Source organism: Carcharhinus amblyrhynchos, chromosome 32 (genome assembly GCF_965287045.1).
Source record: "Carcharhinus amblyrhynchos chromosome 32, sCarAmb.v2.hapA, whole genome shotgun sequence".
NCBI classification, from domain to species: domain Eukaryota; kingdom Metazoa; phylum Chordata; class Chondrichthyes; order Carcharhiniformes; family Carcharhinidae; genus Carcharhinus; species Carcharhinus amblyrhynchos.
In genome coordinates this window covers 19657316-19681217 of record NC_137355.1, presented here as the reverse complement: position 1 = coordinate 19681217, position 23902 = coordinate 19657316, and the positions used below count along the sequence as shown (strand labels likewise).

General features: G+C 43.8%; 1 protein-coding gene across 8 annotated transcripts in view; it reads left to right on the top strand.

Annotated features, from left to right (window-relative positions):
- The window catches only part of ppip5k1a (diphosphoinositol pentakisphosphate kinase 1a), a 153165-nt gene extending 138916 nt beyond the window's left edge, over positions 1–14249 (top strand). For all 8 annotated transcript variants that reach the window (XM_080216069.1, XM_080216066.1, XM_080216068.1 and 5 more), the window contains 3 exons: positions 3953–4090; positions 5155–5283; positions 10372–14249. In XM_080216069.1, the coding sequence (XP_080072195.1) occupies positions 3953–4090; positions 5155–5283; positions 10372–10691 (587 nt within the window). In that variant the 3' untranslated portion in view covers positions 10692–14249. The remainder of the gene's footprint in view (positions 1–3952; positions 4091–5154; positions 5284–10371) is intronic.
- The last annotated feature ends 9653 nt before the right edge of the window (positions 14250–23902 follow it).

The window sequence follows — 23902 nt, the reverse complement described above, 5'->3', positions numbered from 1 at the left end:
TGGCGGATGGTGACTAGTGGGGTGCCCCAGGGGTCGGTGCTGGGGCCTCAGCTATTTACCATTTATATAGATGATCTGGAGGAGGGAACCGAGTGCAGGGTGTCGAAATTTGCTGATGACACCAAGATTGGGGGAACGGCAAATTGTGCGGAGGGTGTGGAGAGTCTGCAGAAGGATCTAGATAGGCTGGGCGAATGGGCCAGGAAATGGCAAATGGAATTTAATGTTGGCAAGTGTGAGGTGGTCCACTTTGGTAGGAAGAATGGTAGGAAGGACTATTACTTACGTGGCGAAAAACTGCAGCAGGCGACGGTGCAGAGGGACCTCGGGGTCCTTGTGCATGAATCGCAAAAACCCAGCTTGCAGGTGCAGCAGGTGGTCAGGAAGGCGAATGGGATGCTGGCCTTCATAGCGAGGGGGATTGAATATAAAAGTAGGGAGGTCTTGCTGCAGCTGTATAGGGCATTGGTGAGGCCGCAGCTGGAGTACTGTGTGCAGTTTTGGGCGCCGCACCTGCGCAAGGATATTTTGGCCCTGGAGGGAGTGCAGAGGAGGTTTACTAGGCTGATACCGGAGTTGAGGGGATTGAGCTATGAGGAGAGGCTGAATAAACTAGGCTTGTACTCGTTAGAGTTTAGAAGAATGAGGGGAGATCTCATTGAGACGTATAAGATGATGAATGGGATGGATAGGATAGAGGTGGAGAGACTCTTCCCGCTCAAAAAAGACAGTAGGACTAGGGGGCACAGCCTCAAGATAAAGGGGAGGCGGTTTAGAACGGAGTTGAGGAGGAACTTCTTCACTCAAAGGGTGGTGAATCTCTGGAATTCTCTGCCCGTTGAAGTGGTGGAGGCTGCCTCGCTAAATATTTTTAAGAAGCGGGTTGATGGGTTTTTGATAAGAGAAGGGATTAAGGGTTATGGGGAGAGGGCGGGAAAGTGGAACTGAGCCACGACAGATCAGCCATGATCTTATTGAATGGCGGGGCAGGCTCGAAGGGCTAGATGGCCTACTCCTGCTCCTATTTCTTATGTTCTTATGTTCTTATGTTCTTCACCATGCTACCATACCCACAGTTTGGCACACTCAGTTTTTAACTCATTTCCTCTGTTTGCATTCTAGTCCCTGACTCCTTTTAATTCTACAGAGATAAATGTTATTAATTTTAATAGTGTTGTATTCTGTCAATGTTTTAAGAACATAAGAACTAGGAGTAGGCCATCTGGCCCCTCGAGCCTGCTCCGTCATTCAATAAGATCATGGCTGATCTTTTTGTGGACTCAGCTCCACTTACCCGCCCGCTCACCATAACCCTTAATTCCTTTACTGCTCAAAAATCAATCTATCCTCACTTATAAAAACATTCAATGAGGCAGCCTCAACTGCTCCACTGGGCAGGGAATTCCACAGATTCACAACCCTTTGGGTGAAGAAGTTCCTCCTCAACTCAGTCTTAAATCTGCTCCCCCTTATTTTGAGGCCATGCCTCCTAGTTCTAGTTTCACCTGCCAGTGGAAACCTCCCTGCTTCTAACTTATCTATTCCCTTCATAATCTTATATGTTTCTATAAGATCTCTCCTCATTCTCCTGAATTCCAATGAGTATAGCCCCAGGCTACTCAGTCTCTCCTCATAAGCCCATCCTCTCAACTCTCTTTTAAGGATTTGTGTGGCATTGTGAAATTTAGGAAGAAGCCTCAGTTCGTTTTCACAGTGGTTAGCACTGCTGCCTCATGGCGCTAGGGACCCGGGTTCAATTCCAGCATCGGGTCACTGTCTGTGTGGAATTTGCATGTTCTCCCCGTGTTTGCATGGGTGTCCTCTGGGTGCTCCTGATTCCTTCCACAGCCCGAAAGATGTGCGGGTTAGATAGATTGATTGGCCAGGCTGAATTGCCCCTTAGTGTCAGGGGGATTGCAGGATAAATCCATAGGGTTACGGTTGGGATTGTTGTCAGTGCAGGCTCAGTGGGCCAAACAGCTTGTTCTGCACTATCGGGATTCTATGATTTAGAAAAGTCCGAAAGGCGTGCTGGGTTAGCTGCTTGGTGCTCCACATGGCCACAGCATAACCTGCATTAGGGACGGGGGTGGGGGGGGAAGAAAGTTCTGCTGAATCAGAAACCCCTGCTGGAAAGTGTACACATTTGTGATTATTAGTTAGATGAAGATCAGAATGGTCCGTGATGCACTCCGTGCTGATATTCTATTATGAATATTGTCAGGTTAAGCAGAGAGTAAATTGGATTTGGAGGCTGAGAGACTAGCAGCATCAAAACTGTGTTGCGTTGTTGCTAAATTGAGAAGAGTTTTGTTATTGTATTAAACGCTTTTGTAGAGTAAAGAAAGAACAATTGTGTGTCAACATGAAGGGTTCTGCTGCTTTGAGTATGTCACCCACAGGAATAAGGACTGGAGAATATTGAGAACGTACTGAAAAGCTGCACAATATTGGTGATTTTAGAAACTGCCTCATGTTGACATCCACTGAAAAAGTAAATACCTGTTTGTAGTAGACCTCCATGTGTAAACTCCATTATCCTAGCTGTAAATAAATTCACATTTGAACGTGCATTATGGAATTATCTTACATCGGCCCAAATAAGATCAATATCACTAGAGTAAGTGAATGAATACTGGATATCTGAACTCTAAAGAAGACAGGCCCATGTAATAAATCTTTGGAGGCAGAAATCCCTTCACCAAAATCCCTTCATTTACAATTCCAACAGTGGTACACAGAGTGCTCGCAATCAACAGTCTACCTTCGGAAGTGTCAGAGGAACTGACACTCCCTGTTAAATACAAGGAAAAGACTTCCTGATTGGCTCATCAATTGACTTCTTAATCAGGGAGTTCATATTCCAGTAGGCCAACCTCAGTGGCCTGACTGAAGTCATTACAGTCCGTAAGTCATTGGGCAAGTAAAGATAAGTTAACATTGAAGTTGATATTGCTATTGTTGTTCCTTCACTGTTGCTGAGCCAAAATTCTGCAACCCCTTCTCAAACAGCATGGTGGTTGTACCTACACCACATGGACTGCAGCAGTTCCAGAAAGTGGCTCACTATCACCTTCCGGGGACAACTGGGGATGAACAATAAAAATGCTGGCTCAGCCAGTGATGCCTATTCCCAGTAATAGAATAATAAAACAAATTCTGAGCTTAGCCTCTTCTTTTGGCAGTACAGTCTGTACTGTAATGACCAATCTGTATCATGTTCTATTTACTACAGCCAAAGTTAACCTTGAACTTATCAATTATTCTGGCAAACAGGTGATCTATTAGCCTTTTCTGCAGTAAGATATGGTGCAAGTGTACAGACATTGTCATAACTATGTGTTCAACATTGGGATTACTGCTCCATGGTAATAATCTCCATGGTAATAATGTACACCTTTCATATGAGTACATAGAAGTACATCTTGCAATGCTAACATATAATGCATGTGTCTGAAAACATACCTATTAAAATAATGGAAAGGGGGACATTAACCTAGGTAGCATATCTAGAGAGGGAGAACTCAGCTGAATATGTTGGTACTTTGTGGGTCTCTCAGGGCCATTGTGCTGTGGTCAGGGCTGTGAGTTTAACTAATACAGAGAACAATGGGACCTTGGGTCTATCCTTTTCCCATCAAAGTCTTCAGTTTGGGGGCTTTGCTAATGCGTAGATATTCAGCTCACTGCAAACCGGAAGTGCCCTTGGCACTGCAGCATTCTGAAACTTGCAATTTATATTCCGATTATCGCTTAAGTGTTGTTGTATTTGCCTGTCACGTTTTGGTTTGGCTCAACAACTGCTTTTCATAACAAACAGATTGGTTCTGCCTTGGAGTATGCTAGTTTTGATATGAAGCGTTCTTTACAGAACATTTTGGGTCTGTTACGATGCTGTGAAATTAATTAATCACAGATATCTTGCATTTCTTTCCTCTTCATTTCTGTTTAGGTTTTGAAGGGTGTTCTATGGTTCCTTCGATCTATCCTCTCGAAACACTCCATAATTCTCTCTCTCTCAAACAAGTGAATGAATTCCTTTCATCCATCTCTGAAATTTGTGGAAAATCTCATGACGGCGCGTCAAAAGGTAAAAGATTCACTCTTCGCCAAGACCAATGCAATGAGGTCTGTCCCTTGGATGTAAATAATCTGTTAAGAGTTCCAGCATGAACTGAACTTGTGAAGTCTCAGCGCTGCTCAACATATCACACCACACTCCTCAGACCCAAGGTTCAGCAAAACAAAATCAACTAATGTTCCAGAGACACTGCCTAGTGGCTGGTGTGTGGGAATGCAAACATATCACACTGGTCCTGAGGATGGTCTAAGGCTGCATACTCACCTCTGAATCAGAAGGTTATCGGTTCAAACCTCATTCCAAAGACGTGAATACTGAAATCTAGGCTGGTACTCCCGTCAGTACTGTGTAGGTGCTGCATTGTCAGAGGGCTGGCATAGAAACATAGAAGGTAGGAGGAGGCCATTCGGCCCTTTGAGCCTGCTCCACCATTATCACAATCATGGCTGATCATCCAACTCAATAGCCTAATCCTGCTTTCCCCCCCATAACCTTTGATCCCGTTTTCCCCAAGTGCCTCTTGAATACATTCGATGTTATAGTATCAACTACTTCCTGTGATAATGAATTCCACAGGCTCCCCACTCTTTGGGTGAAGAAATGTCTCCTCATCTCCGTCCTAAATGTTGAACTGAGGCTCCATTTGCCCACTCGGCTGAGTTTTAAAGGTGCAATGGCACTATTTCACAGAAGAGCAAGGGTATCCTGGTGAATATTTATCCCTCAATTAACATCATGAAAACATTATTATTACATTCAAAAACAGAAACTGCTGGAAAATCTCAGCAGGTCTGACAGCACCTGTGGAGAGAGAATGGAACCAACGTTTCGAGTCTGGATGAGTAGAGAGACCTTTCTCAAGCTACACTCACAGGACAGTTGAGTCCTAAGTGATTGCTGGGACATGCTAAGAAACAAAGAAATTCCATTTGTATAGCGGAATTATTTGCACTATTCACAACATCAGGCTGTTCCCAAACTTTACAGCCATCGAAAGTATTTTGGAAGTGAGAGTAGCGGTGACCTGTTTTGAGTTTATTTATGGTTTATGTAATATTGTTATTACGTGGCAGAACTTACCGCGATGTTTGAGACCATGGGAAACAGCCAGCCTCGAGTGGATGAGTTTATCCCTCAGCAAGTCCTGCCCTCAGCAGTTGCTTCCCTCTCATCACGTCCTCGCTCAGAAAAGCCCCCGTGGTGTAAGTACCCTTTGCTTTGGAATATATACCGAGAAGCATTGCACTGTACATCAACAGGGTCTTTAAAATGTTGAGAGGGTATCCAGTTTGGTAAAGAACCAAAACCCATGAGGTCTGAAAGTATAGAAGACAAAAGTGAATCAGTACTTACATAGCATCTGTAATGTAGTGGAGTGTTCTGAGGAACTTTGTGAGAGCGTTATTAAAAACTAAGCCGCACCACAGGAGGTTACAAGAGGTGATCAGAAAGTAAAGATTGGTTTGTGGTTCGAAAAATTTAAAGATTACTGAGGGATGGGAAAGTGAAGGTGCACTATGGTTGTGCACTTTTGGATGCTGTCTAATGTTAAATGGAGACCTGTGTACAGAATGCTTCGCTGTAGCATTATCCTTTTTCTCACAACAAGATGTGCAGGTTAGGTTGATTGGCCATGCTGAAGTGGATGGCGTGGTGGCACAGTGATTAGTACCGCTGCCTCTCAGCGACAGGGACCCAGGTTCAATTCCAGCCTCAGGTGTGGAATTTGCATGTTCTTCCCCGTGACTGTGTGGGTTTCCTCCGGATGCTCGGTTTCCTCCCATGGCCCAAAGATGTGCGGGTTAGGTTGATTGGCCATGCTAAATTGACCCTAGTGTCAGGGGGATTAGCAGGGTAAACATGTGAGGTTCTGGGAATAGGGCTGGGTGGGATTGTGGTCGGTGCAGGTTCAATTGGCTGTGCAGGATTCTATGGTTCTATAAGCCAGGACTTAAAGACAATTGAGTATTGAATCCTTTTGGCACAATTCACAGAACAAATGCTTCATCTGTGATTACTTCACACAGTGGCACAGCGGTTAGCTGCTGCCTCACTGTGCCAGGGATCTGGGTTTGGTTCCTGGCTTGGGTCACTGTCTGTGCGGAGTCTGCATGTTCTTCCTGTGTCTGCGTGGGTTTCCTCTGAGTGCTTCAATTTCTTCCCATGGTCCGAAAGATGTGCTGGTTAGGTGGATTGGCTGTGCTAAATTCTCCCTCAGTGTACCCGAACAGGCGCTGGAGTGTGGCAACTAGAGGATTTTCACAATAACTTCATGCGTTAATGTAAGCCTACTTGTGACTAATAAATAAACTTTTTGCATTGATTATACAGACGTTTGCCCAATAAATGGTTAATACCTGATTACAGACTGTGCATTGGGTTACATATTTATTTGTGAGTGCCACACAATTCCTGTAATGCAGAAAGAGGCCATTTGGCCCATTGAGTTTGCACCAACTCTCCGATGGAGCGTCTTACTGAGGTCTCCCCACCACTCCCAGTCCCAGATGCTATGAGGCAGCATTGCTAACCACTGTGCCAACCAGAAGTTCCACCTTGCCAAGTGTGAACAAGGGTTGGTGTGATGGACCTCTTATTGGTGTTGAGGTCTTACAGGTGAGTATTTCCAAAGTGAGCGCCTTTTCCAATTGCGTAGTAAACTGAGGCGTATCAGACACACTTTTATCCACATCCACTAGACATTGGGAAGGAAAGTATGTCTGAATATTTGTTTGGCACTCAGAGCGAGTCATATTTTGTTTAAAATGCTCTTATATTGTTTGCTTAAGGAAAGAAGCTGCGTGTTTGACACACATTTACATTCCATGGGCTAAAAGCAAATTACTGTGAATACTGGAATTTGAAACCAAAAGAGAAAGCACTGGAAAATCTCAGCAGGTCTGGCAGCATCTGTAAGGAGAGAAAGAGCTGACGTTTCGAGTCCAGATGACCCTTTGCTAAAGCCCTTGCCAAAGACTTGGACAAAAGGTCATCTGGACCCAAAACATCAGCTCTTTTCTCTCCTCACAGATGCTGCCAGACCTGCTGAGATTTTCCAGCGCTTTCTCTTTTGGTTACATACCATGGGCTTTCTGGCCCAGAACTTAATTTGGGCAGAGGCAGAATGGTGGCAGGGTTCCACAATGCCAGCATCCCGCCTAAGTAGATACCCTTCCTGCCTTCGTCACTGGTGGAAGATTCCACTTGTTCTGTGACCTTTCCAGCTGAATTTCCCATTTGACTGCTGGGTGAGGAATAGTTTGAGTGTAAATGCAGCATCAGCTGGGAGCTGGATAGTGCCTGCCCAAACTTCATTCGTACCTTGACCCTCGCAGCCACCTGAGGGTTCATCCTCCATGTCCTGGTAATTTGAACCCTCACACCAGGAGTTGTTCCACTTTATTGGCTGTCGGTCTGACAGTGTCTCCACTTTAAAATTCCCATCCATGTATTCAATTCCCTCCATGACCTTGGCTTCTCTCTGTTTCTGTAACCCCCTCCGATCTGATGACTAACCCAGATTTCTCCATTCCTTAAATTCCGGCCTCTTGTACATTCCTGATTTTAGTCACGGTACCGTCAGCAGCCCGTGGCCTCAGCTGTCTCAGCCCAAAGCTCTGGAATTCCTTCCCTAAGCCTCTCCATTTCTCTACCTCTCCTCTGAGACATAAATTCTTTTCTCGCCTATCCTGGTGCCATTTTATATGACTCGTTGTCAGACAATACTCCTTGACGTTGTGACATTTTTATTGTGTTAAAGGTGCTACATAAATGCAAATTGGTGGTGTTGCCAGCTGTTTGTGCTCACATCCCTTTGTTTAAATGCTTAGTTGCACCTTCCCTCAGTACCAGCGTACAACTGAACATTCTCCACTGCACAAGCTCTTCAGTCTGAAAGAATGGTTGAGGACTCTGGGTCGGTACTCATTGGAGTTTAGAAGGATGGGGGGGGATCTTATTGAAACTTACAGGATACTGCGAGGCCTGGCTAGGAGGGACATGGGAGCGGATGTTTCCACTAGTAGGAAAGCTAGAACCAGAGGGCACGATCTCAGGCTAAAGGGACGATCTTTTAAAACAGATGAGGAGGAATTTCTTCAGCCAGAGAATCTGTGGAACTCTTTGCTGCAGAAGGCTGTGGAAGCCCAGGTCATTGAGTGTCTTTAAGACAGAGATAGATAGGTTCTTGATTGATAAGGGGATCAGGGGTTATGGGGAAAAGGCAGGAGAATGGGGATGAGAAAAATATCAGCCATGATTGAATGGCGGAACAGACTCGATGGGCTGAATGGCCTAAGGTTGCTCCTATGTCTTATGGTCTTATGGAAAGATTTTGGCATGGTTGAGGGTGGTTTCTGTTTTCCCCCAAACAGCTGCTTTGTTATACACTTCCACATCTGCCAGTGCTTAATCCCCTCTGACTAAGATGATAATGAATTACTTTTGCCTTGGATTTTCTTTGACCTGGTTACTGCTCGTAGTTTGCAATTAAAAGGTTAAGACAGACTGACCCAGACGTTTCTGTGTTCCGTTGCTGATCTGTACTTAAGTTAGTTGAACCCATGCAGGGGATTGAGGGAATTAATTACTTTTACTGTAAACCAGCACTTCTAGTACTTGGACCCAGATCTGGAACTGATCTGGGTCCACACAGCTGGCACACTGCTGCCTCACAGTGCCAGGGATCCAGGTTCGATTCCTGGCTTGGGTCACTGTCTGTTTGGAATTTGCACATTCTCCCCTTGTCTGAGTGGGTTTCCTTCGAGTGCTCCGGTTTCCTCCCGCCATCTGAAAGATGTGTGGGTTAGGTGGATTGGCCATGTTAAATTGCCCCTTAGCATCAGGGGGGATTAGCTAGGATAAATAAATGGATTGTGGGGATAGAGCCTGAGTGGGATTGTGGTTGGTGCAGACTCGATGGGCTGAATGGCCTTCTTCTGCACTGTAGGGATTCTATGATTATATTGAACTCCAGATGTAACTAGCACAGATATAGTGAACCTTAATATATCACTGTAAATATTGTCAGTTTTAAAAACTTCTACTCACAGAAACAATACTGTAGCCAATCTCAGTAGAAATGGGAAATAGAACCATCATGTATTAATTTATTTACACTGATAGATTAAATGAACATGAGTATATTATTTAAAACAATGCTGTTCTGAGTTTTGTCACCTTCAGTTAGCTTTTGTTTGTTTTTAAATACATTTCCTAATATGAAAAATAAATTGTCATTAAAAAATTGAGATTGAAATAAAGACTGTTCATCAATTGGCATTTTCTATATAGTACTCTCTTCCCAAATCTGCTGTATTTACTTAAAGTTTCTGCAGGTACACGTGTGTGTGTGTGTGTAGAAGGGTGAGAGGGGATCTCATAAAAACTTGTAAAATTCTGACAGGGTAGATTATTAGTGTCACAAGTAGGCTTATATTAACTCTGCAATGAAGTTATTGTGAAAATCCTCTGGTCACCACACTCCAGTGCCTGTTTGGGTACACTGAGTTTAGCACGGCCAATGCACCTAACCAGCACATCTTCAGACTGTGGGAGGAAACCGGAGTATCCGGACGAAACCCACACAGACACAGGGAGAACATGCAGACTTCACACAGACAGTCACCCAAGGCCGGGAATCGAACCCGGGTCCCTGGCGCTGTGAAGCAGCAGTGCTAACCACTGTGCCACTGTGTCTGTTTGAGAGGAAAATGTTGTGAGGGTATTGGGAGAAATGGCTCTGTGGTTTTTTTTACACAGTTCCATAGGATCTTTAACCTAAGTGCTGGCATTGGCGTCTTGGGCCTCAGTTTAATTTTCTTCTGATGTTTGGAACCTTCCAAAAGTGCAGCAACTCCTCAGTGCCAGCTTAATTACAGCAAAATGAAACTGAGGAATTGGAGAAGTAGGATTTGGAGAAAGTGAAGTATGTGGTGTTGGCTTTGGGTTTTATGACATTGCAGAGAAAGTAATGCACTTAAACTGATATGCTCTTAATCCTTCACATTGTTCTCAATATTAATGACGGACCTGTAACTACTAGAATGTTATAAGCTGGAAATAAGCTCTCCAGACAGATCTTCAGTGTGGAAAGATAGAATCTATGATTGCATTACTGGGATTTTCCAAGCTAATGCAGAAACAATTACACTTGATTGATATCCCACTGATAACAGTAGCAGTAATCCATAGTTAGATCAGTGGGAAATAATTTGGAGCAGGGTTCACTGATGCATTTCTGAGAATTTCCATTGCTTAATGATCTTATTTTTGTGTATCTTTAAATACAGATAGCAGTGGTCCGTCGAGCACTGTGTCAAGTGCTGGCCCGTCGTCCCCCAACACCTCCGACAACTCCCCCAGGTTTAGTTTCAGCGACAAGTCATCGCTCACGCCTCAGAGCAGTGAAGAGCAGCAGCAATCCGCCCACCCAGCAACTCCAAGCCAACACCCCGGCGGCTGCAATCACAAGGACTCGCAGCTGACACCAGCTAACCAAGCCAGCCAGGGGCAACAGAGCGTCCAAGGTCAACAGCCGTGCCAGAATCACAGCGAGCTGCAGCTATCTGGGCAGGGGCAGCAGGCAGTGCAAGGTCTGGTGGAAACCTAGCATTGAAGACAGGAGATCATTCCACACTATTGTGCCACCAAATATGATGTCCACTGTTGGGCTTCTGTTTTAAATAGGGACTGAGGCTGTACATTTTATAACTCCGTTGGGATGGCTCCATTGTCAATACACTGGATTAACACAGCACTACAGTATGTAGGAGCTAAACGCTCCAGGTTTGGGCTGTGGTGGTTTGATATCATCTTGTGCCTCTGACCTACAGATTATGTGTCTGTATATCCGTTGTGTTGGGTGATGTATTTGTATCTGGTACATGTCAGTCTTACTCCTATAACCATGTACAGAGAGCCAGCTATTCCTTCATCCACCTAGTTTGTAAACTGTAAGAGATATTTAATGATGGTATTTTGTAAATAAGGAACAATTTAATCCTCATGGGTACTGATGGGACTTTGACTGCAATCTGTTCTTCCACCAATTTCTTTCCGTGGGTATAGCTGAGCGTTGGAGAGCTTAGTGAAGCAAGGTCAACAAGATGTGTGCATCTTCTGTAGCTGGCTGAGTTACCATTCTGATAAAACATGGAGGCCTAGCCTGGCTTGCAGGACAGCTGGGATGTTCTTCACACAATCAACCAGAGAGATTCAAGACTTGATCTCGCCTAAGTTAGCCAGTCTCGACCAGAAGAAAGCTGGGGGTGCTACCATTAGCCTTGATGCCCCTGGGTTAGTGATGGGAAACATTCAACCAAAGCTTCCTGTACCTGATCACTGTAACTTGCACACTTGTGGGCAGTGACACCCTTTGTTCTACATGATCTGATTAGTTTAATACAAGGATCTTTTCGTTTTTTTACGCAGTTGTGCACATGTAGTATCTTAAAAGGACAGCATCTGAGCAGCCTGTAGTGTTACCTTATGATCAGTGTGCATACTCACGGCTTAGAGGCATCACTGCTTGTAGCACCTGTCTCAGAATTGGGTATCAATCCTCGAGAGACTGAATAACGTGTTGCCGCACTGCCAGGGCTCACTAGACAGGATGGCCTGGCTTGGGTGAGACACTGTAGAGTTTGTGGGACAAGTGGAACCTCAACATGAGTCAAAACCTTTGAAAGAGGAGGAGAGAAATTGGGTTGGGGGAATAATACTGCCAAAACCAGCATGCGCCCCAGCGAAATAATAAACCTTCAGAAAATCCAAAGCTAACTTAACACTCATGAGAATCGGCATTAGTAAATTTTAGCAGTCAAACCATAATATCACACAGTTTACTTACCCCTGATAGCCACCACCGCTTCAAGGACAATTAGCGATGAGCAACAAATGTTGCTTTTGCTAGTGAGGCTCACATCCCATAAAAGAATTTAAAAACAAAACTCACCAGTGATGAGTAACCCTCACAATGTTGTGGCTTAACTGTTCAGATGTGGGGGCCTAGACCTAAAATGAGGAGGAGAAGTCAACTGGCTTTGTAAATTTAATACACCAAGTTGTATTCTTTATCGGTTGGTTCCTGAGTTGTGTCTTGTCGGCATGGGAGCTGTCCATCTTTATATCTGTTACATCCTCAAGTTTGTCTTTGTATCCTGGGCTCAGGGAGAGAGTAGACAGCTAGAGTTGTGACTCCTGATGGCTGTCAAATGATGTATGTGAGTGAGAGTTTCTATGCATGTGCGTATGTGAGTTTCTGTATCTGCATGTTGGGCACAGATACGATTGATGTGGAGATGTCGGCATTGGACTGGGTTGGACACAGTGAGAAGTCTCACACCAACAGGTTAAAGTCCAGCAGGTTTATTTGCTATCACGAGCTCATCAGGTGAGTGAGACAAGATTGGGTACAGAGGGTGGAATTTTCTTGCTCACCCATCGTGGGAATGGACACGGGCCGTGCAAAGGCTCGCCGACCTCGGGCAGGATTTTCTGATCTTGGGGGTGAGTCCAGTCGGAAAATCCCACCTAGAGTCTCTGGAATTCTCTTCTCAGCAGGCAGTGGAATTCAGAGTCTTTGGATATTTTTAAGGCAGAGCTAAATAGATCCTTGATTAACAAGGTTATGAGGGACTAGGCAGGAATGAGGGGTTAAGTTGCAACCAAATCAACCATGATCTTAATGAATGGTGGAGCAGGCTTGATGGACCGAGTGGCCTACACCTGCTCCTAATTCTGATATTAGATCATAGTTAAAACAACCTGTTAAAGCTTCTTACATGTGAAGAATGGTCATGGGTAAGACAGCAATGGACGGCTGGAATCCCCTGGATGCCCTGTGTGAATCACCACCTTCAGAAGGGGAAGGCATTCACCACTTGTGAGTGAATTGTTGTGTTGTGCTGTAGTTATAATCCCTGTTGGGGCCGTAATATGAACACAGTGCATATTGTCATGTCAGCAGTGGCATGTGAAAAACATTCAGTCTACGATATGGATGTCACAGTGTAGCAGTTATAATAATTGAAAAATTATCAGTTCAAGAATGTTTTTCTATGTCCCATTGGCCAGAATAATCTACACTTCCATGGTTTTAAGATTGTTGTGATAGGAAGTAACTGATGTCAGTTAAGATGACGTGCTGCTGCCCCTGGCTCCATGTCTCTGGTCAGCTGGGAGTGTGAAATCAGCCCTGATCTATGAAAATGCGACAGGAAATCAGTACTCTTGAGGGAAATTTTGAAGTCTGCTTTTGGTTTTCTTTGACTTTGAGTCACTAAGACTCAGGCGGGGCTCATCCTGTAAGGATTGTGCTAATGCACAGGGTGCGGTACTGGATTAGCCATTTGGAATCGGAGAGGTCAAAACCTCCCCCCCTTCCATGGGAAGTTCTAAAATTGAGCCCAGTAAACTGGGTATTTTGTGCACTAGCACTGAAAAGATTGTTTTTTCCTTTGTGGAAAAAAAAACCCTTTAACAATTGGCACGGTGGTTAGCACCAGTGTCAGGGACTGGGTTCGATTCCCGGCTTGGGTCACTATGCAGATTCTGCACATTCTCCTCATGTCTGCGTGGGTTTCCTCTGTGTGCTCCAGTTCCTCCCCCCCCCACATGCCAAAGATGTGCTGGTTAGGTTGATTGGCCATGCTAAGTTGACCGTAGTGTCAGGGGGATTAGCAGGGTAAATGTGTGGGGTTATGGGAATAGGGCCTGGATCGGTACAGACTCGATGGGTCGAATGGCCTTCTGCACTGTTAGGGATTCTATGAAAATCTGTAATGGTAGGAGACAGATTTAAGATAATTAGCGCAAAAACTGGAGGGAGGCAGGGGAAATTTATTTATGCAGCAAACTGTTATCATCTGGAATGTTTTGCCTGGGAGACTGGTGAGAGCAGACTTGATGAAACTTTCAAAAGAGAACTGGATAAATGCTTGAAAAAGGACATATTTAGGCCTTGGGGGAAAAGGTCGGGGGAGGGGGTGTAGGAAAGTGGGACTAATTGGATAAGTTTTTTATAGAGCCTTAGATGCACAGAAATGTTAGAGTGTAGAAAGAGGCCATTGAGCCCATCTTGTCTGCTTTGGCCAAAAAGAAACTAGCCGCACATTTTAATCCCATTTATCATGATCTATAGCCTTGCAGGTTACAGCACTATGATGCAGATCCAGAGCTGTGCTGGCACAAACATGATGGGCCAAATGGCCTCCTACCCTGTAAGATTCTGAGAGGTGGGCTGGCATGCCAATTTCTACAAAGCAGAAGGCCCAGCACTTTCTGGGGCAGCTAGGCATGGCCAACAAATGCTTTTCAAACCCTGACATTAAATTAGCAACTTAGCATCATCATCAACCCCCACACCCAGTCCCGGGGGGAAGGCATCTGCAAATGTCAGGAAGTTCACATGTTTGCTATTGTGTGACACACTTCTTGTGTGATCATTCCTATGACATGCCTTTTGCTGGTGCAAGACCTGTAGCCCTTAAGGCTACAGGGGATTTTAACTTCATTGTAGTGTTAATGTAAGCCTACTAAAAAAACTAAACCAGAACTAAAGTCTAAGGTATTCTATCCAGACCAAGCCACAGTTTAGAAGGGCAGAATGGACTTGCCCTGCTGCATTTGTTTGACAGGTCAAGTAAACATGGAACAAAACCTTCCAAACCCGCTGTTATACATTATTGACACCCTGTTGCTGGTGTATTACCACGCAGCAGTTCAGTTGGATTTTTCTCAAATTCTGTGCCCAGTTTCCTCTCGAGGAAGAATAATGCTGTTTGCCCTTCACTGTCAACTAGACTCGATATTCTGCATCCAGTTGTGGTTTTGAAAGTGTCTGGGGTTGTGCTGCAATACAGATCTCAAAGTGCTGATTGGTGAAAGGCATGTTTATGTACTTTTAAATAAAATCTCAATGCTCCATCGCTTAGAATTTTATGCTGAGTTAGTTAACCCCAGCCAGTGTTGAACTTGGGAGGTTAAAACGTTGTCCCTTAATGCACCTGAGCAAAGGAGGATTCCTGTTCCTTTTCATCCTCGGTGAGAAGAACACACCTGATTTGACTTATTTGATTTGATTTCTTATTGTCACATATATTGGGATACAGTGAAAAGTATTGTTTCTTGTGCACTATACAGACAGAGTGTACCATACATAGAGAAGGAAAGGGAGAGAGTGCAGAATGTAGTGTTACAGTCATAGCTAGGATGCAGAGAAAAGGACAGGTGGACTTAAAAGGAAGTTGAGGTCAAAAAAGGTTTTCTGCAAGTATACACTGGGATGGTTACCAATGGTATCCAAGATTGAGGAGTTCAGAAGGTGCAAACAAGATTCCTGCACCTTAGTTTCATTTTGCTTTTACTAAATCTGGAATTTTGCCAATGATTTTATTTGCTTTTCCTTTCTAATTTATTAAAAAATTAAAATTCAAGTAAGAATAGAAAAGTGTGAAAATCATCTCTCCAGGGTTGATGGATGCATTAATGCAGTTGTAGGAGTATTATTTAACATGAGACTGAGCCAGGATCATCCCACAGAAAAATGGAAATAAAGTCAGAGTGGGACTGGGGAAAAGGAACCGCAAGATTCTGCTGCTGGGAACAGATGTGCTGTCTGCTAAAACACATGAGGCCGAATTGGAGCAACAATATCACAGCTATAATTCTAGCTCACACTCATCTGCGACTGGCTGCAGACCAGGATTAGATGTACTATGGTGGGAGGAGACTTGGAGCATAAGCACTGACATAGTGCGCTGAGCCATATGCTTCTGCTTTTGTTGTCTTGGCATCACCGGCTACTGTTTATATTCTGCCACTGTTTGTATTGGTAGTTTAAACTAAGCAAGGCATGACCTGCTGAAGCAGTAGCCCTTACAGTGGAAACTTACAAATGGAAATAATCTAAAGGTGAGACTTGAAGATTTCGAGTGAAGGCGCTGTGACTATTTAGAACATAGAACACTACAGCACAAACAGGCCCTTCAGCCCACAAATTGCGCCAATCACATCCATAACTACCAAGCCACAGAACTATCTGTAACTCCCAATCCCATTAAATCCCATATACTCATCCAGAAGTCTTTTAAAAGACCCCAGCGAGTTCGCCTCTACCACCACTGACGGCAGCCGATTCCACTCACCACCCTCTTTGGTTTCATTTTATTTGATTTATTATTGTCACATGTATTAACACAGTGAAAAGTATTGTTTCTTGTGCGCTATACAGATAAAACATGCCGTTAATAGAGAAGGAAATGAAAGAGTGCAGAGTATAGTGTTACAGTCATAGCTAGGGTGCAGAGAAAGATCAGCTTAATGCAAAATAAGTCCATTCAAAAGTTTGAAGGCAGCAGGGAAGAAGCTGCTCTTGAGTCGGTTGGTACATGACCTCAGACTTTGTATTTTTTTTCCCGAAGGAGGAAGGTGGAAGAGAGAATGTCCAGGGTATGTGGGGTCCTTAATTATGCCAGCTGCTTTGCTGAGGCAGTGGGAAGTATAGACAGAGTCAATGGATGGGAGACTGGTTTTCCTTTAGCAACTCTAACCAATGCATGGTCTCTCAAATCTGATCCTATTCTGCCTATTGCTCCACCATTCCACCGCAGCTTTTTTATTTTAAAGGTTTTATCAGATTTACCAATACAAGCTGGCACTCTCTAATCAATTTTCGCCAAAGAGCACTGATGCACTGTAAAGCAGAGTTGTAACACTGGCTATATGTTCACTTTCAGGAACTAAAGATATTTTATAGACCATAGAACATTACAGCACAGTACAGGCCCTTCAGCCCTCAATGTTGTGCTGAGCTATGTCCAATCCCAAGATCAAGCTATCCCCTCCCTGTTATAACGGTATATTTCACTGTTGTGCAATGATGGCACAGTGGTCAGCACTGTAGCAGTTGACCAGGTCCATTGAATCCAATCTTGCTGCTTGTCAGAACAATCCCTACTCCACACCCCCATCCCCCAGTCTTTTCCCAGAGCCCTGTACCTTCCTGTGTTTAGACTCTTGACCGTAAGGTCTGGAATTCCCTGCCTAAGCTTCTCTACACCTCTCTCTGTCCCCTAAAAACATAACTCTTTGACCAACCATTGGTCATCTGTCTCTGTGCGTCAGACTTTGCTTGCTGACGCTACTATGAAGCATGTTTGACAGCATTAAAAGGTGAAAAATAAATGCAAGTTATTGCTTTAGCCCTTATCGATCCATCAAAAGATGGATTGGCCCCTGTTACTGCTACCCCTTGTGACAAGACATGTTGTCCTCCAGTTAAAATCAATACAAAGGCATTTCTCCTAACCCCTTTTATTTTTAAACATTTTTTTTCATTGAAGTCTAATGAATTCCATTGTCAGAGGTGAGTCCAACAGGAAAGGTGGATCAACATTTAAATTGAGTAAATAAACAAAACTAGATATAAAGCCAGTCACTTCTCTTTTATTAAAATACTGTTTTTTTTTGTTCTGCTTGGGGCTACTTTTCACTTTTTTACTTTTAAAGTCTAATACAAAGTTTAAGCTAAAGCTGGGGTGTATGCACGGTAAACTGGTGAGCAATTTGAATGTGACTTCTGCTATTCCAGAGGCGCAATAATTGCTATGAAATATGTATTCTCCTTACATCTCGAGCCCTCTTACCCTTTGGCAATGGAGGGATTTGTTGTCAGTTAGATTATTCATAGCACTATATGCGCTGTATTTTAAAATTATTTATTGATGGGGGTCATTCCTAAAGAGGCCCTTTGTGATAAAGGCCAAGAGGCACAGGGTGAGATATCTGCACCGTTCGCATTGACTGCATTGGGTCAAATTGCGGTTTGAAACCAAAGAGAAATTCCTGCTAAAACTAAAAATAGTGTGAATGTTGGAAATCTGAGAACAGAAAGATTTTATTTATTATTTTCACATGCATTGGTAACAGTGAAAAGTATTGTTTCTTGCGTGCTATACAGACAAAGCATACTGTTCATAGAGGAGGAAAGGAGAGAATGCAGAATGTAGTGTTACAGTCATAGCTAGGGTGTAGAGAAAGATCAGCTTAATGCAAGGTAAGTCCATTCAAAAGTCTGATGGCAGCAGGGAAGAAGCTGTTCTTGAGTCAGTTGGTACATGACCTCAGGCTTTTGTATCTTTTTCCAGACAGAAGAAGGTGGAAGAGAGACTGTCTGGGGTGGGTGGTGTCCTTCATTATGATGGCTGCTTTGCCAAGGCAGTGGGAACTGTAGATAAAGCCAATGGATGGGAGGCTATTTTGCGTGATGGACTGGTGTCTGGCAATGTTGGCAATCACTCAATTGACAATGAGTCACTAATTCAGCTCTGATAAAAGCTCGTTGGCCTGTCTCTCACCCCACAGAGACTGTCAGAGCTGTTTTGATGTGATTTATTATTGTCACGTGTTAGAATACAGTGAGAAGTATTGTTTCTTGTGCACTATACAGACAAAGCATACTGGATATAGATTACATAGTGGAGAAGGGTGGTGTGGTGGCACAGTGATTAGCACTGTTGCCTCATAGCGCCAGGGACCCGGGTTCGATTCCTGGCTTGGGCCACTGTCTGTGGGAGTCTGCACGTTCTCCCCGTCCCTGCATGGGTTTCTTCCGGGTGCTCTGGTTTCCTCCCACACTCCAAAAGATGTGCTGGTTAGGGTGCATTGGCCAAGCTAAATTCTCCCTCAGTGTACATGAGTAGGCGCTGGAGTGTGGCGACCAGGGAGTTTCACAGTAACTTCATTGCAGTGTTAATGTAAAACTTACTAATGACACTAATAAATAAACTTAAACTTATAAAAAGGTTGAAATGGGGGTGTAGAGGAGTGCAGACATCTCCAGGTTGGGGGACTGGAGGAGATTGTCAAGGTGAGCATGGACAAAATTACAGAGAGATTACAGAACTAGGATGAGAATTTGAAATTGCGATACCGTTCAAGTGGGAGTCGATGTGTGCCATGTGAACGGGGCAGTGCTGGTTAGGATATGGGTAGCAACAGTTTTGGATGAGCTGAGGAGGGTGGATGATGCAAAGGTAGCCAGAGGTGGTACAATGACACAGTGGTTAGCACTGCTCCCTCACAGCATCAGGAACCCACGTTCAAGTCTGGCCTCGGTCACTATCTGTGCGGAGTCTGCACGTACTGCCTGTATCTGTGTGGGTTTCTCCTGGGTACTCCCGTTTCCTCCCAAACTCCAAAGATGTGCAGGTTAAGTGAATTGGCCATGCTAAATTAACCCTAGATTAGCAGGGTAAATATGTTGGGGTTGCAGGAATAGGATCTGGGTGGTATTGTGGTTGGTGCAGACTCAATGGGCCAAATGGCCTCCTTCTACACTGTAGGGATTCCATGAGCATGTTGGTATAGCCACGTTTGGAGGTAATAAAGGCATGGATGATGCATTTTGAGGGCACAGTAAGAAGTTTCAAAACTCCAGGTTAAAGTCCAGCAGGTGTATTTGGATCATGAGCTTTCAGAGTGCTGCCCCTTCATCAAGTGAGTGTCTGTCTGTTTTGAGGGAGCAGCAGTCTAGCAAGACTATCTCTGCTGTGAAAAAGAACCAGCCATTGGTACACGCAAGTTTGTTTTCTGTTTCTTTCTGTGAGATCTCAATCTCAGCATCTCTACACACATTCCTAGCCCCTCTGAAGAACCATCCAATTAGTCCCTGAGCATCTAAAACACTGCCCATTTCAATGGTAACTCCTTCTAAAACTCTGACCTTTGATTCCCCTTCTCACTTTCTCCAATTTCCAACCCTAGTATTTAATCTTAGGCCAGCGCGTTTCTCTTTCAACCATCTGGTACCTCACCTTCTGCAATGCAAGTGAGAAATGATTTTCCCTAACTCAGTTTGACCTGTACTGCCTGTAGTGTATAATAGCTTAGTGAGTTGCACTTATTATTAGTGACATCTGTGCAGAAATTGCACTGTTTTTAAAAAATGTGTCCTTTCTCCGATATTAAAAAGATTATTTGCACTTCCTGTTCATCTTCTAAGGAAAAATGCCAGAACAATAGATGATAGATTTGACTTCCAAATTACTCTATATTATTTGTATTGCTAAATCGGCTTTTAGTGTTTTTGTTTAAGGTGCATGTCAAAACAAGGAACCGTGTCGCAGAATGATGAGCAGAGAAACTAGTCAAGTGATGAAAGCCATTGAGCTGTGTATTGACGGAGTGCCTCATCTGTTTTTGATTAAGTGTTAGTTGAAGTGAGCCTGCTTATGTTGCTTAAACGAGAGAGTAGTACATTGTTAGGAACTTGTGCATAATAACAACTGGCAGCTGAAGATTCTCAAATGGTATCAGAGCAGCAGGGGGGGAAAAGAGGGATCTTCTACAGTGAGTTGACCAAGCTTCTGCTTTCAGCCCTAGGATTCTCACCTTGTTGGTACTCAACATGGGCAGTCTTGATGGTTTTTTTTTTCAAATTAAATTAGTCACTCAGAGTTTTCTAAAGCATATAAACTAAATATCAAGAATCTCTTTGTAAGCTGTGTACCGTGAGGTGGATTTGCCTGTGCTGGAATGGGGTGGGCACAGTGAGAAGTCTCCAACACCAGGTTAAAGTCCAACAGGTTTATTTGGAATCATGAGCTTTCGGAGTGCTGCTCCTTCATCCAGTAATTGGGGAGGTAGGTTTACAAACACGGCATATGTAGACAGAGACACAACTGCACATTGTCTCCAGACCAGGACAGTTAGTAAGATTTTGCAAGCCCAGGTCAAATGGTGTTACAGCAATCCTTGACTACTGCAGCAGCCAAGGGCATCCAGCCTCCAATCTTAAAGGTAAATCTTCTCCAAGGCGGCCTTCAAGACACATGGCAATACAGAATCATTGAACAGAAATTGGTAGCTAAGTTCTGCCTGCATGAGGATGGCCTCAGCCAAGACCTTGGTTCATGTCGCACTACATGTAACCCCCACCATTTGGCCTGGCCTTGTAAAGTCTCACTAACTGTCTTAGCTTGAGACAATTCATACATCTTTAACCTGTGATTATCCCCCACTCCACTCGCACTGTCTGTACCTGTAAAGACTTGCATTCCAACCATTATCTTGCAATTCTGCTTCTGTCTATATATACCGTGTTTGTGAAACCTAACTCTCCATTTGCCTGAGGAAGGAGCAGTGCTCCAAATGCTCATGATTCCAAATAAACCTGTTGGATTTTTAAGCTGTTGTAGTGGGACATCTCGCTGTAAACTGTGTGTGACTACTGTGAGGGGGGGTGGGGATTTATTGCTAAGCCATTCAAGCAATTTCCAAAAGCAGCAGAGCAAGCATCTGATCTTGAGCTATCTTCTGTACCTGTGGGCTTCAAGTATGATGGTGACCCGACTTGGGCTAGGTTCTGGGGAGGTGGAGGGGGCACATTAAATCCCTCAATTTATTTAACTGTCCCATGTACTCAACTGTTAATAGATAATCTGTTACAGAGACATCACCACCTCATTAATCTGTCTTAATCTCATGCTTGTATATTTTATACAGTAAAAACAGTTTGGAAAGTTTATGTAACTAAAACAGTTGGTGTCGCATTGTTCTATGCTTATGTCGGAGAGTAATTTTGTTCCAAAATGCTTTCTGTGTGATTTGAAGGGGGAAATGGGATCATGATACCTTAACTTATTGAACTATTTCCCATTGTGCAGTTTTTAAATTATTTCATTAATAAAGCTTAACAAATAGTCGCTTGGTAATGTGAATCAGATCACTTCACACAGCACAGTGTGTAAAATCATCAACAGGCCAAAGGCAGTCACATTTCAAACCTGGAAATTGCTCATCAATCTCCGATTACCCTGGAAAGGCAAAGCATCTGAAACAATCTGAGCAACCGGTGATACTGGCTGGGGAGGTGACAGCCTAGTGGTATTATCGCTAGACTATTAATCCAGGATGAACAGCTAATGTTCTGGGGACCCGGGTTCAAATCCCACCGCGGCAGATGGTGGAATTTGAATTCAATTAAAAAAAATCTGGAATTAAGAATCTACTGATGACCATGAAACCATTGTCAGAAAAACCCATCTGGGTCACTAATGTCCTTTAGGGAAGGAAATCTGCTGTCCTTACCTGGCCTGGCCTACACCTGACTCCAGCGCCACGGCAATATGGCTGACTCTCAACTACCCTCGGGCAACTAGGAAGGGGCAATAAATGCTGGCCAGCCAGTGACACCCATGTCCCACGAATGAATTCTAAAAAATTTATGCTGCTCCAATGTGATAACAACATGCATGGTAATCTCCGCTAACAAGAAGCAGCTCTCAAGCCAAAAGGATGTTCTGCCTATCACACAAATGAGTAATGTGCCACATGAATTTCAGTGCCAGTGTGATGCCAGCTCTATAGGCCACACACCCCCAGGACTGACGGAGCACAGCAAGCAGCCACAGTTCACAATGGACAAGATATAGACCCTACCCAACCAACCCATGCTTGCAAAACTCAACAGTGTGTCCTAACATCAGATGTGATTCTGCGATTGTACAACATAATCCTCTGTGTGCTTAGCATTATACTGACCACCAATCATCAGTCGGGCTCCCAGTGTGGCGTATTTGCATGTACTGGAAGTTACATATATTACACGGGCCCTGCTCTTTACAGATACAAAGAACAGGTACACACATTGCACCTGTTTCAGCTAAACAAGGTAAGTGACAGCCATTCATTTTGCAATAAGGGTCAAACTGCTTGGTTTAAATTTCAAAATGCTTGGCACTTATTTGTCAGTCACCATCAACTGGTGCACTCTTTGTGACTTCCAAACAGCACTGTCTTCCTTTATGTATAAATTATTGTTTTCCCCTTATACTGGTATTCTTGCAAAGTGTCCTGACGAGTGCAAAACCAAAAGCTTCAACATGTCTCTTTTTCTTTTATTAATACAAGATGTACAAGATTGAGGGGCATGGACAGAGCAGATAGGGAGCAACTGTTGACCTTAGTTGAAGAGTCAGTCACAAGGGGGCATTGGTTCATAGTGAGAGGCAGGATGTTTAGGGGGATGTGAGGAAAATCATCTTCACCCTCCCAGGCAGCACATTCCAGACCCTCACCACTCTCTGGGTAGTGGAGGTGGGATGCCTCACATCCTTTAAAAAGTACCTGGGTGAGCACTTGGCATTCAGGGCTGTGGGCCAAGTGCTGGCAGATGGGATTAGGTGGTAGTTCAGGTGTTTCTAATGTGTTGGTGTGGACTCGATGGGCTGAAGGCCCTCTTCTGTGCTATACAATTCTATGAATACCTAGAGCTTATCAACAGCAACAAAGCATTTTGCTGTGTGATGCATTAGTGAGAGCCTCACCCTCCTGTATCTTGTGGATTGCAGCAAGCTAGGTGTATTATGGAACCTTCCAGAACCAGACTAACAGCGGTAAGAACTACCCTCTCTGTTAAAAGTTTCATCTAAATAATTTTTTTAATCTCATGGTTAAATATCCACTTTGTCTGCAAACCTTGCTTCCTGTTCTATCTCTCCTGTGAGTTTTTCCATTGTAAACTGGCTGGAAACATTAAATTTGTCACATCAATTGTCACGATGTTGGTACAATCTGTAAACAGCTTCTGAAGTGAATCTGACATCATTGTGTGACATAAAGGAAGTTGTATATCCATCAGACAGATAATTTAATCACAAATATTAAATAATCCTGATAAAGTAACCCTATGTTAATGTGAGGAATAAATCAATGGGTAATTGATATAAAGTTCTGATGTCTGATGATTTTTTTTGGACCAAATGACTGCTTTTTATTTCACATTTCACTTAAATCAACATGGTAAACATTTCAGGAATT